The sequence below is a fragment of the Dicentrarchus labrax genome, unplaced genomic scaffold (genome assembly GCF_905237075.1).
Source record: "Dicentrarchus labrax unplaced genomic scaffold, dlabrax2021, whole genome shotgun sequence".
NCBI classification, from domain to species: domain Eukaryota; kingdom Metazoa; phylum Chordata; class Actinopteri; family Moronidae; genus Dicentrarchus; species Dicentrarchus labrax.
In genome coordinates this window covers 27007032-27021920 of record NW_026136719.1, presented here as the reverse complement: position 1 = coordinate 27021920, position 14889 = coordinate 27007032, and the positions used below count along the sequence as shown (strand labels likewise).

The window sequence follows — 14889 nt, the reverse complement described above, 5'->3', positions numbered from 1 at the left end:
ACTCAATTCTTCCTGCACCTGAGGCGGGCAGCTGCAGGAGTTGCCCATCGGCGCCCAGCAAACACACCTCCGGCACTGCCTGGTATCCAAACAGCTTCAGCATACACCCACAGCCATTGCCTGCCGTAGTGTAATGGCGGCTTTCTATTACACTCCATCTGAACAGAAAGCGCCAATGCAAGCTCGGTTAAATGTGTTTTCTATGTGTTGCAGGAACAAAGTGGTTGGGATAGGTCGGACAGGTAATAAAGACAGCGGGGGCCTGTTTTATAGTTGTCAACGAGTCAGACCACATACGCGCACAACTGCACTCACCTCAATACTCACACGTACAAAAACCCACACCAAAGCAGTGGTGTGTAGTGACACAGGCCAGCCCAGAAGGTATGTTTACATTTTGTGGCTCTCTGGACTTGTGTGTTGTATCATAGGTATATATCAAAATCGCTCCAAAAGGCTAGGCGTGTCTTTTTCAGCCAAACCACATCTACTGCTCAGAACTGACATGACATGTAATCAGAACACTGATGCGGGCGATAGAGGCCATATAAGGCTATTCACAACTCTCCCAAAGTTCTATCAGTGGAGGGCGTTCATTAGTCCAACAAATACATAATTTATGTAATCTAAAAAATACATGTGATCATGAATCAAAATGGGAATGAGAGACACAGAAACATTGAGGTTCTCTGGTGATGCCAATTCTTTGTTTCGGGAAAAGTGAATAGAGGTCAAGTGCCGGGCAGCCAAACATTGACAACCGCAACATCGCTGTAGCGCTGCTTAGAGGCCCGGCCGGAGCCAGACCTGGTGACACTCTGCTCCAAAATAGCAGCAATCGTTTTTTTTCTCAGACTACACTGCTGTGTTTCAGAGACAACTGTTCCCTCTATTATCCATGGAATGGTTTAATACATTGAACGGCAGCCACGTCAAAGCTTATCTAATTGTTTAACTGTACTAAATATAAAATAGAGCATTATTTGGAAACATCAGGTTAGACTGCATGTTAACTGACATGAACAACAAACCCACTGGGAGCACACAACATTTTCAGAAACACAAGCAAGCGTCTAAGACTGCACCAGAGCCAATAGCCTTTATCCTCTCTCCATTCAGGACTGATAACATTCATGTGCATGGTGATGTCTGAATTCTGCTGAGATTATTTGTCAAAAACGCCTGAATTTCACAGTTAATTGGCCTCCCTAATTAGCACAGGATGTCTAATTCCCATTGCAGTCAGTGTGCTAAATGGTAAAGCTTTAGCAACCGGATGCCATTCCTTTTTCGTTTGAGCAGAGCGACTCCCCGTGCAAGCCGAGCTACACTGTACATTACACACTCAATGATCGATTCTAAATCTTAATTAGGGAAACGACAAACAAGCAAGGGGACTTAATGAACTGTGTACCTTGTCAAACAGCTGGCTGATTATATTTATTGAGATATATGTTAAATTTAATGATTTGGGCAATTAACTGTAGACCCCTCTGTAATCTCTGAGGGACATAAAGGGGCCAGGGAGGCGAGCACCGGGGCCACAGACCTAATGGAAAGCAGCTGACAAATATTTGTCATCCCCAGAGAGCTGAAACAGGCATCAGTGGCTCCGAAGACCTTCTGTGTCAGGAATAAAGACATCACACAATTTCACTCCCTTGTGTACTTCCATCCCAGCCATTTATGGTCCTGGCTTACACTGTTCTGATGCTGTAATAGGACATGTTTCAGGCACTCTCTGCTTTGCTAGGACCTCGTCCCATTTAATGATCTGAGATGCTCCGCACAAACAATACGGAAACATAACAAAAGATATCTAAAAATGGGCGCAGTCTTTATTATCAGTGCCTTTTTTTTTCATGGCCATCCATTTCTAACTTTTTTTTCTAAATTGGTCAAATGGAAAGCAGTGAAAAGCGAGGAAAAAAAAATTAAGCCGAGCCGAAAAGTGCGACTTGGATTTAATATTTTATAATTGCCAAGGGACATTCTAAGATCAATGAATTTTTGCCCGGGACGCACATCAGAAAGAGATGTACTTCAGTCTTTTTAGGGAACATTGGTCTATTTAATTCCAGTGTCTGATGCATGTGAAATATGCCTTCCATGGCCTCCTTCTTCTTCCCCAGGCACTGCTGCAGGCAGACATTACCACTTTTAATGGGCCGCCATGAGAAGAGGCAAGTCAGCCAATAACCCATCCTCACTAATGGATCGCCTTGTTTGTTCTCTTTCACCATTTTCTAGGGCTAATTTTAGATGTTCTGTTTTTCCGTTAAAAGACAAAATAGAGGACAATGTATCACAACAATATTTTAGCACAAAACACTGAAATGAAGGACAGACAAGAACTGTATTATTTGAGCAATTCATATACATGGATCATCTCGGGTGGTTGGTCCAGGTCATGAGGGGTAGCTCAAGTGTAACTGGAAGGCAAAACAAGGTCTCTCCTAGTGGGAGAGTAAGAGAAAAAGGTGCTTCTGGGCCCTGTCGTAAAAAGCTAACAGCAGTGTTTTTTAGGGCTGGGAAACATCAACTCACTGACTGATGTATTGCTGGCTGAACCATTCAACACTTTATTCACTATTCATTATCTGAATTTAAATTGAATTTGCAATTAACAATCCTGCCATACGATTAAATTGTCATCTCTCACCGGCTTACATGGAAAGGTTATTTATTTTGATAAACACAACAAATCATCATTTAACAGACATTGAATGGGTCACTGCACCTTTTTTTTTTATAGCAATGGCACCTTGCATCACTTAAACATACCTATCAACTGATCACTTCCAATGACATCCAAACATACATAATTAAAGACATCAAAGTTATTAGTGAAGAGAAACAGCTACTGTAAAATCTATGTGCGTTTGTTATACAAGAAAAATCCTTTTTTTGACAGAAAAATGAAAAAAGCAAACTGTTAAGCTAGGATGCAGATGATGCCTCATTATTTAGTATTGAGCTTTATGCAGAGAGCTGATGTACACCTCCACAATGAAAAGTCCTGAATCAGATGCTGCACACTCAAACTACTCACTATGTTGGCATTTCTGCCATCTAGTTGTAGTATTTTGCCTACTCCATACATATTACCACCTTTCCTCCGCCCCTTCTTGGCATTCTTCTGCCCCCCCACCAGCACCTAATGAAAGATCTTTTCCAGCTTTTTCTCCTTTCTTTCCCCAGGCTCAAACCTTGACAGCTGACAATGGAGCTGACATAAAACTTATAGTCAAAGGAAAACAAACTTAAATACACAGCGACAAGAAAACGCACTGCTCCCTGGTAATGCCACAGTGCTGTTCTGCACAAAGCAATCAGGGTTAAATCTAACAGCATCGCAGGTGGTCCTATAAAAAAAACGACAGTAAGTCACACAAAGACACAGGAGTTTCTTAAGTGAGCCATAACAGTAAGAACTCTCCGCGCTCTCCAGGGCTCCAACATGTAAGTTTCAGAGGCTCTGTGTTGACAACTTCATTAGCAGCGCCTGCATGCTAAAACTCAAGTTGTTCAAAAACATTATCACATGTTAAGACTAAGAATTTGGAGGCCCAGAGTTTCCATCTCCTCCAGGATGGAGCAAACACAAGCAGGCACTGAATGGCAAAGCAGCGATTGAGGCGTTTTCTCCGCCTATCCCTATGAGTGGTGAAGGCGTAGGCTGAGGAGAGTGGGTTTTCACAGTGCGGTATAGCACAGCATGGGGCCCAGGATGTTAGGCTGTCCCCATGTCCCTGGCCAGCAGGCTAGCTAGAGAGCCAGCCATTATCGGCTCGCCTCCACAGCAGCGAGGCGGAGAGGGGAAAAAAAAGGCAGCAAATTTCATTCTTCAGAAATTTAATTATATCAAGATTAACAAGGGAGGTAATTAATTTCTTTAAGATGGGTATCTTTAAAGTGCCTGGGGCTCAACTTTGTTGTCAAAACTGTATATTTAACCATTATTTCAGGGCAAAGTTTTAAAGGCAGAAATGAGGGGGATCACTACTTTGCCATGAATATGGATATATAGGCCGTTTTTATCTAAATAGGGAGATTACAGAGTTAACAGTAATGTGTACATTTATGTATATATATGAATATAAGTTACATTTAGGAATTTTCTAAAGTAAATCATCAAAAATGGGCTGCATCAACTACGTTTAAAATAATTTTAACTTTAATTTAAATAATTGTTTTGCTTAGACTGAGCCCTTATATTCTTAGCCTGCATAGTTGTCTTATTTAGAGCTTTGGGTTGAAACCGTAGACTGCTGTGTGGACCACAAGGCCATTCAAGGCATTAAACCTGCGCTTCACCAGCACAGATAATCATCATCAGGAGGGAGTTCTGAAGGGAGGAAGGTGGTATAACGCTAACATAGGAGTCAAATACAGTTTTCATCAAATTCTCTGTAAGATTAAACAAAAACAAAAGTGGTCCCAAACCTGATGCCGGAAGTCAAGTTTAAAAGATAACACACTATATATGCAGTTCTGTTTTAGGCTTTAATGTAGGTCCGTACTGTTTTCTCTCTTGAGGGTGATTTATTGTAGTGATGCAGATTGATTTTCTAGTTTAGATGGAGCACCATGAGCTAATTACAATTCATCAATATCCACTCCAGCATCACAGATACTGTGCAATCTAACTTTATGGAATCAGTGAATTATATATTTCACTGTACGGTCGGATTGGTATATGATAGATATACCATTAATATGAAGTAATCATCTCTCCGTCACTGAGAATGTTTAATTAATTTGTATTTCAGTGTGACTCTGCCTCTTTGCCACTGATCTTGGAGCCCCTTTCCATGAATGAAGACATTAAAGCCACTGATGTTGAGTCCAGTTGACAGTTACCATATATTCAAGACCCAACAGACAATAACGGCTGCTACAGTATCTTTTCAGCTCTCTCATTTCAATTCATGTTCAGAGAGTTTTTTTATGCCTGGAATCTTTTTCACAGCTGAAAAACACCATTCCAAGTCACACATATATACACTTACTAAAAACAGATTATAATATTGAGAGATTATCTTAAATACAAACACACTTAACTCCATTTGTGTAAGTCTTGGGTGCATTCCACAATGCCCATGAAGGTTTTAATTTAAATGGCAAACAATTTGGACATGTCTGTGTAAACAAACATCTGGACTGTTCTGTCAAACTAAAGAAACTACAGTTTGCAATGTACACAACGTGATTTTAAAGCTGCCCAGTAACTAATAAAAATGTCCTTTTAGTCGTTTGGTCCACCACTTTGGTCCAGATCATATCTAATGACTTTTCCTTGAGCGTAACCATGGGGTTAACATTTTTGGTTTTTAATGAGTGTCAGAGTGTCTTGACAACTATGGGATGGTTTGACATGACATGTATGTTTATGTACACCATGTACTGTATTGCGTTTAAACACAGAACTCAATGGGAGTGGATAAAAGCATTCCACATAAGTGAAGAAAAAACTAATGTATTTATGTTTTCATGCTAATGATATAGCTGTATTTTAAATGCTTTAACCCCTAGTCCACAGTGCAATAACCACTGCTGGGTACCACTGTGCTCTGCATTGTGCAGGGGAAAGGAAAGTTGGCAAAGTGCACTGTGTTAAAGCTCTAAGAACGCATGGCATTCAGCCAAGGAGCCCCTGTAACCATTCTGAAGTCTCGACTCTGTCTCCTTTGTGTCCTCGCTGGAAATACAGAATTGCCTTGAGTTGTAGAGTCAAACTAATATTACAATCTTCTTGACATTATGAAACCAATAGCAGCCTCTCTGTGCCCTCTTTAATCATATTTATGTAGTATGTAGAGAAGGAGAACCCACACAGGAATCATTATGCTTCATTACAGCCTGATATACCAAGTCATGCTAAAGTCATTGCATTCTACTTCAGATCCCACCTCGCATAACTTTACTGGAGAAATAAATACATAAATACAACGGCTAATTGGGGGTTAATGTCAATGCACCCAGTGGATTCAGGAGAAGGCTCCATATGGTTAAGAGCAAAAGTGGAGCTCAACATGTTTAGAAAGCTTATGAAAGAAGATCAGGTTAGCTGTCTTTTCCACTAAATATTCCCACTGTATGCTTGGTTTAGACATTGAGAGGATTAAGAGGAAAGTAGGAGAAGGAGGGATGTTGTGGTAGTGGTGAGTACTGTATACTCGCACATGACTGCCACTTCTCCTACTGTACCAACAAGCAGGCATGACTTTTTAACCAAACACTATCCCCAACAGATTGTGGGCAGAGAAGGGAAAAAGATGGAAAGAAAGAAGAGACGGGGGGAGGAGGAGCGAGTGGTTTTCCTCCACGCTGTCCCTTCTACTAGCATTTAGTTGGCTTGTCTCCTTCTTAACCAAACAGCCTGGTTGGTCCTAGTCCTCTGAGTCCTTAACGCCCCCCCTTCCAGCTCCGGAACCCTCGTGCTCTGTGAGTTTCCTGTTTGTCTGGTTGAAGACCTGGCCGTTTTACTCCCAGGCGGCACACTGGGAGCGACGCAGGAGGAGGAGCAGGAGGAGAAGGAGAGGAAGAAAAGCACAAGAGAGAAGGACAGAGGGGAGGTTGGCGGGGAGAAGGCAAAGGGAGAGACACTGAACACTCCCGAGTTGGGATTGATTTACTTCATTAACCGAGATTACAAGTTTAACTTACAAACCAGAGGTCAAAATTTCTCATTAACAAGGGGACCGTGGAGAACCTCAGGGCTTGGAGACCACTCTTATTACTGACTACACATTTCAATCTGTCTTTGATGTTCCATGTCTGCCTTTCTACCCCCTCTTTCCCCCTCCTATTTTTTGGCAGCGAGGTTGATTTTAATTGTAGCTATAGAACAGAGCATAGTTTGCCTGTAAGCCAGCCTCCACATCTGTAGTGAGTGCAGCTTTAGTGATATTGGGTGCAGTCCATAGCTTGGGGCTAATTTTAATGGTCCCCCCCCTCCCTCCTTCATTGGAGACTCAGATTGTTTTCCACGTGATTCCTGTTAATTTAGCTGGAGGAAAGGGCATCAGTTTTCCTTGTGCTTTTCCCCCTCTCTCCCCATGCCTCTCACTCTATTGCCTCACTCCTTCTTTCTGATCTACAGCCTCAAAGAAAGAAGGTGAAATGAATTCAAATGGAAAAATAGACTGTGCTCACTATTAAATCGCTCGCCTACCTTTGTCCCTTGCATTGCGCCTGGACGAGACAGATACGAGAAAGGCAGTGTGGCTGTACAAACCGAGGCAATTTAGCTGCCATTGTCGCTTTTTACGTCAACAAACAAAGCTCTTCCTTTGATGTGATAAATGGCCTCAGTGGCGGGATGATAACTACGAGCTCGTAAATGTGTCAAGGATGTTTCAAAGCTCTGAGCATGTTTTACACTGCGGGACATTGTGCGTTGAGGCACATTTCACATCGCAGAACCTTTCATGCTAACCTTAGATGTACTGAGGAGTCTCTATCTGTCTTTCATAAGCTAGCAACACAGAAGCCACGCAGTTTAGTCAAGATGCACCAAATGGGAAGAGAGGAAATCATAACACACAAAAATCAATGAGGGGGAAATGAAACAGCAAAGTGTTCAAATAATGTGAACTGTGTGAAAGGACAGAATATAGAGGGTGTGATGGAATAATCATTGTGAATAAAGCTCTATTTGACAGACTGTCCTCTATCCCAATTCAATGAGCTGAAGTCAATTTTTATCTCTTCCCTGTACAATAAAGAACCACAGTGATGTGGCTGGAAAGCTGGGACATGGTATACTGCTTGTATACTGTCTACAAGCTGTTACCAAATCATATATTGTTCAATTGCAGCATAACTGAAGAAAGAACCTAAGAAAAATCAGCTTTTAACAGGTACCACTGCACATCTTCTAGAGAGATGTATGAGTTTTTGGTGCACTAGGAGTTAAGATATCCTTTTTCAATAGCTCAACACTTTTTAATCAGACATTACAGTATTATGTCCACAGCTTCAAGCTAATGTTTTGAGGGCATTTGAGCCTTCACCACATTTCCATCCTCCTTCAGCTGCCCTTTGTCACTGCACCTCATCCCTCCGCCTTCTTCAAGGTAGCTCACCCTTGACTTTTGTGCTGAACTTCAAAAGCCAGTTTGCTGATTGGAGGGTTACAGCCGCAGGATGGGGACTATTGAGCTGGAGGGGGGTTTGGGGAGTGTGTGCCTGTGCGGCCCCTGCCTGTGCAGTGACCCACTGCTGGGGCCACAGCAGGCTGTCTTCCAGCGAGCCAGCCAGCAGCCCCAGCCATTGGCTCCTTGGAACTAATCCACCCTGCGGAGCCCTGTAAGGCCTCCTTTGTTCCCTCCTGCAGACTAGATCAGGCTGGAGACAGACACTCCAGTCTTGACTGGCTATCAGTTTCAGAGCCCGTGGCGATCCCCATCCAGGCACAGGCCCAAGCCTGGCCAAACCACCATCAAATTAAAGGTGGGTGTATAGGGGAGGGGGAGGTGGGTTTGGTTGGGAGGAATGGAGTGAAATTGTGTCACCTAAATTCCGTCACAGTCCGAACATGGTGAAAAGGTGGTCTGATGAGGAAAAGAACAAGCAGGAGGGAAGGAATATTGAGGAAGAGGATTTCAACAGGAGCTCTGCCTTTCGGTGAACAGAGCAGGATCTCAACAAGGCCATTATCTGGCTCCCAATTTGAGCTCTGGCACAGCACTGAAGGGCTGCCTTTGTCTGGGATTAATGCGGAAAGCTCAGGATGCGATGTCAGAGGGAAATAATCAGCATGGGCCCTTCATAACGTTGGCTGCTCATGCTCCTGGCCAGGGCCCCCCGGCTCATTTCTGTGGAGATGAAATCTATGACAAGCCCCTCAGTGAAGCTAAGAGCAGGCAACAGTCCAGTAACACCCACAGGCCTCCAGGCATCCTGTGACCCCCTTAGAAAAGTCACATTCACTTTGCTCTGGAGAAGGGAAAGAGAACGCTGCAGGCGCTTCCAGCCCATGTGAAATGAAGAAATGTGAGGAGGTGAAAACGAAGTGAAAATAAGTTAAGATTCCTCCTCCGCCCCCTCTGCAATCACTCCAGAGGAGGGGCACACTGTGACTTCACTTCATTATGCCCCTCTAATTAAACATGAACAGGACATTAAAAAACAGACGAGTTGAATAGGAAAAAAAAGACAACTCCAGCATAATGTATATTCATGTTTATGTTGTGTAACTGCATTTGGGAAAGCAGTTTGAGAAAGCAGCTTTTTTTTTTTAAGCAGCAGAAGGTCGCGGGCTAATACCCATCAGGGTAAAACATTCTGAAAGAGGTTGGCACTGCACTCAAGGACCAGAAGTAATGCTTTTATTTTGTTATTTATGCTTTTTTTACCGGGTGCATTACTATGCTCCTCTGCAGCATATTGCTGCTAAGCGAAGGATGTGAAGATGCAACTCGATAAGCAGGTTATTAAAATGACCAATTGACATTCAAAATTCAGACTTATTTTAGATTCATCATATTTACAGATGAATATGTGGAATTTAAATGTTTCCCCTGCTGCCTAGAGGAAAATGGGACTTGGTACAGCAACTGTGAATGACTTCATGTATGACCATGTGCTGGAGAAATACGATACTTAAGTCATTGCTTATGGAACCTCAAACAGGAGACAGTTCTTTACAATAACACAGTTCAGCTTAATTAAGAACAGACTAGGCAAGTCACATGGGAGTATGTCACCATGCTCCCTGTAACATACACACATATTTCCTACCATATATGTCACATTCACCAACTTAAATTGTGCAGAATGGGTTATTAGACAGATTCCTAAACTTGGCTAATGCTTAACAGGTCAAGCATGAGGAGGATGTGTGGTATTAAGAACACAGTGGTTTTCAAAACTAAAGCCATGGGGGAAGCGAGACCAACAAAGAATCACGTCCACAAAACAAACCCATTCCCTGGTGCCTCCAGAAAGGTATTGGCTCATGACTCTAATCGGAGATTTCAGATTTGCTCATCTTCATCCACTTCGTAGATGAATAAACATGAGAACAATGGTTCAGAGGGCTGCACACTGTCGCCAACCCTCCACTGCACTTCACAGCACCCTCACCAGTTGTGGATACACACAATCCGCTCAATTCTGTGGTAATAAAGATGTCAAACAGGAACTGGATTCTCACTCAGTCACGCAGCTCTTGTTCCCGCTATTTTCTTTATTCTTTGGTTATGCTGATCTCTAATATTGCTGTTTGGATGCTTCAAATACAGTACACTATATTACGCTTTTCCCCTACTGTATAGTACATTGCTCTCAACCCATGCCTACTCTTCAGCTTCTGAATTTATTGATTTGCCATTTGTCTTGACTTATGGCTTTGTATTTTTATTGGGTTGTGCATGGCACGGCTAAGTAAATGTTGTTCTCCACTGTGCTTTTAAAATAACTTGAATCCTACTAGAATCCTAATTATCTATTGGCACAATTTACAATTACATGTAAATGGAAAAAATGTAACAATAACAACTGACACAGAATCAGCAAATCAACCAATAACCAGTTATTTATCGATTTACTATTGCTTTAGCAGAGTACAAAAAAATGAGAACAAATATTATCATCATTTTTATCCTCTCACATTCTGTTCACCTCATTTAACATTAGAGCATATAATATGTCAAACTGTCAGTGTTTTCTACATGACAGCTGAAGAGCCAGACAAAGAGAAAACTGTTAGAGAGGTTGGGGTCATACTTCCCCAGGGAGTTTTATTTTTATTTCCAATCTCCTCTTTTATGTCTTCTTATGAATTCTGACATCTTGACTTCATTTCAAATATATTACATAACTTGAAACAATTAAGCACTTAAATTAAGGAATCACTTTTAAAATATTAAGTCTGGTTTTTACTGCACTATAAAAACTTTGGTTTACCAAATTTCTGTGTGGATTAAAATTAACATTTGAATAGAAGCCTGTTGGTAGAAAGTACCAAGAGTGGACTCAGACGTGTTATTCTATCAGACAGACAAAATGGGTCAGACGCATACAGCGGCTGTGCCTGTATAGATAATATAAAGTAAACAATTGATTTCTTTTTATAAATCAGCAGGGTTTGGTTTGGGTGTTAAAAATGGCCATGATGACAAAGCCACTGCTGGCTACACTGAGGCACTAAGCTCGTTTCTGAATTGGGCAAATATGGTGTAACGAGTGCTGTTGAATACTGATATGCACTGCTGTTAGGCAGATAAATAATACAGGCAGAAGGTAAACAAAATTTACAAACCAAAAGTATGCTAAATTCTCAGGGAACAGTGGGGAACAACTCAACAAAAATCTGTCTGTATATTGGGCAGCCATTATTTTGCATTATCTCAAACTACAATACCACATCCTACTGTATGATTATTGATTAATTGTCCTAGGAGCAAGGTCACTCACTGCACTTACTGTCAGTAAACTTTTACAACTACCAAGAGTTGAGTTTCAGACTACCACACACCTTGACCTATAGACATAAGTACAGTTCAGAGCATTCTGTGGAAAGTGAGTGATGTACAACCTAAAGTCTCTGAACAACAGCATGCTACTCAGATTCAGGAGAATATCATGCATAAAAAAAAAATGGAATTCAATGCATAAAAAAAAATGGAATTCACTGCTTTACCTGCAGTTGTGGATTATTTCTTACTCACTGTCTTGCAGATACATATTCGGTGACTCATTTTTTGCATATCTAGCAACCATCCATATTTGAACTTACCACAGTCGGGGATGACAGAACTATGAAAATTACCACTGGAAGCTGTCTACACAAAAAAGTACAGTATTCTTTGTAGAAAGCCCGGTAGGTAGGTTGTCATTATGTTTATTGTTATAGTATCATCAGTAGGCTGGTAAGCGATCATGCACTGAATCTTGCTCTGCTCAGCTATGTGTAAGGAAAGGTAGAATATATTCCCTGTACAATATACAGTGTAACTGAAATAAATAAAAAGTTCCCACTGACCACTGTCAGAAAGACAAAAAACATAGTATAGCCATTCAGTGAGTCTAGTTCTTACCTCTGTCCCCGATGGCGTGGACCCTGGTGAATCCACTTTACGTTTTTTTCGGGGTCCAATAGCGGCTAATGCTGTAAGGTTGGCATCTCGCTGCCTCATCTGGGCCAGTTCCTGTTGTTGCATCTGTAGAAGACAATACAAAGATTAGATGTGGTAAAACATTGGTCCAGTATGTTAGTACGTCATGTGCGAGGTACCAGTGCCAACAACAGTACATTTAATGGCTCAAAAATGGCCACACAAGTGACCCCAGAATTTGAACTTCAGATTTTAGGAGCATTTGCAACCAAACTGTCACAAATTACAGCGGGGCACTGGTGAGACTGGGTGAGCAATGAGAGAAGAGTAGGATCAAACATAAAAAAAAAAATAAAGGGATATTAAGGACAAAGATATCCCTCTTCCTCCTCTGTCCATCCCTGTATTGTATAAGCTCTCCTGAGCCGAACAAAATGGAAGCCTGTTGTCAGCCATTAACAGAGCCACTGTCAAAAATTGAGTGTGTGTGCGTAGGCACATGGTCCCATTGTGATTTTTGCAGTTTGTGATGTATAAGGGGGAGGTTGTGGGGAGGCACTGCCCAAGGTAATGTCATGTCTAGCCGCAGGGCTGAGGGGGAACCCAGCGTTGCTGGGAGCTGCCCTTTCTATTGGGTGGATGTGTGAGGGCCTGGGGCCATGGCACAGAGGGTGTCAGCACTCCCTCCAACATGCAAACACAGTCAGCACACACACACACACACACACACACACACACACACACACACACACACACACACACACACACACACACACACACACACACACACACACACACACACACACACGTGCCTATCAATCTTGGCCACAGCACAGGGAATGCCTACCCACCAGCTTGCCTGCGTGCCTGCCCGCTGGGGGAGAGAGGCCTGGGTTGAAGCGAACAGGGACAATCAATGTGCGCTTTCATGTCTTTCATGTTCTTTTATGTTATCTCTCAGCATGTGTTAGCTGGGCGCTGGTGTTTGTGTGAGGCATGTATGTTGTCTGATCAGGGGAAAATTTCATGTTACTTTCAGATGGCGCTCTGTAAAAGGTTGCTTTGGTGTATAAAGTCTGATCTAAAATGTGCATGCAGTTGCCTCTGATTTTTTCCTAAAACCCCGATGGCAAAGCATGCCCTTTAGGGTGTTGCCACTTCACATTTAGCACGGCGGAACTGTTGAAAGATTCAAACACGCTGACAACACAAAGTAGGGGAAATAATAGCAGCAGTACCAACCAGCTGAATATCTCAAGCACATTTATTTGTCAATTTTTCAAATGAATAGTGGTAAAAATGTATATAATGTAGTAATACAAATATACTATTATTAGCAATGGTATTGACAAGTGATGTAGTGATTCCAGGCATGGAGTTGGCTCTTAATACTATGCAAACAGATACAGAGGGTATAGTGGAGTCAGAAACTGGGGATCGTGGCTGGATGAGGCAAACCGTCTGGAGATGATTATTGCCCTTGTCCACATGGCAAATGTTGCATTAATGTTTATCAATGCTAACCTTATTAGGCTTTGCCACAAACAACACACAAATCTCTCCAGGCCTGACCTTAAAGAATCCCGCAGCAAAGTGAGCTGGGAGAGAACGATAGAGCAGAAGAGAGGGAGAGAGATTGAGAGAGAGAGGTCCGCTATCTCACTGATGGCACCAGGATGCCGGCATCTCCGCCTGGCAGTTGGCACCAGGCATGGGCTCCCAACGCCCACAGCAACTGCCTGCATTTTCAGATTTATGACTGTATGATAAATGAAGACTTCATTTTACCATCTGCAACCCTCCAGTCTGCGTTTCCCGTCAATAAAGAGCCCGCCATGACACAGGGAGACTGATTTCTGATTTCAATCTGGTGCCACTATGCCGAGCCTACCTTCCTTTAATGAATGCAAACTGATACAAGCCAGAGTTGGGCCAGGATTTGATAGATTTGTTTTACTCCAAGGAGTCGACTGCCATCTAATTCAAACATACATATATATATATATATATATATATATATATATACATATAAAGGATGTTAATCTAAGACACACACAGGTGTACACATTATATCAAGTAGTAGCAGTAGCTATGAAGGAATGCGGATATGGAAGAATGTTGCCTTCAGAACATAAACTGTCCTGAACTGTACATGGTTTTGAGGTGTTGGTACTATTCTCTGATCACTATTCACTCTGTATATTATGTTTTGGTGTTAAGCAGTTATCCTGTTAAGAATGCCATTAATCTCTTTTAGTGGGTTTCTACAAGCTGTTTCTCTGTTATGGAACCCATCATGATTTTACAGTCTGGTACTGTTGTTATATTAAATTATTTTTGCAGTGTCAGCAAAGGAAATCAAAACTGTGACCTACAAGAATCTCTCTCTCCCTACACTGTCACAAATGTTAAGCCATAGGTACAATCACCACCCAAAACTGCAAAGGTCACTACAGAGATTCATCCCAGACTGGAAGAACAACCAGCTGGCACGATGCATACATTTGCCAGGTCCGATCAATGGTACCGCATAAATATCTGCTGTTCCAAAGTCACGTAAATACCAGTGCTTCCAGTCTGCCTGTATGCCCTTTTAAAGCAGGGAACTGGAACTTGTAAAGTCAAATTATTAGCAAAGGTCAGGAGATGTAGAACATTTTCAAGTTACCCAAAAGAATCAATCTTACAGGTTTGTTAGAAAGAGGTTTTGATGCAAAAAGCACAATGTCAGATGATGATGTTATGTTCAGTGTAGGGAAACACTTGTGGCAGTTGCACACAGCTCTCTTACAGATGTTGAGTGCCCTGCTAAAAGCGTATCAGT

General features: G+C 42.1%; 1 protein-coding gene across 4 annotated transcripts in view; it reads right to left on the bottom strand.

The window, feature by feature from the left end:
- LOC127351912 (transcription initiation factor TFIID subunit 4) overlaps positions 1-14889 on the bottom strand; it is an 81469-nt gene that overhangs the window by 12267 nt on the left and 54313 nt on the right. For all 4 annotated transcript variants that reach the window (XM_051379905.1, XM_051379906.1, XM_051379907.1 and 1 more), the window contains one exon: positions 12048-12170. In XM_051379905.1, the coding sequence (XP_051235865.1) occupies positions 12048-12170 (123 nt within the window). The remainder of the gene's footprint in view (positions 1-12047; positions 12171-14889) is intronic.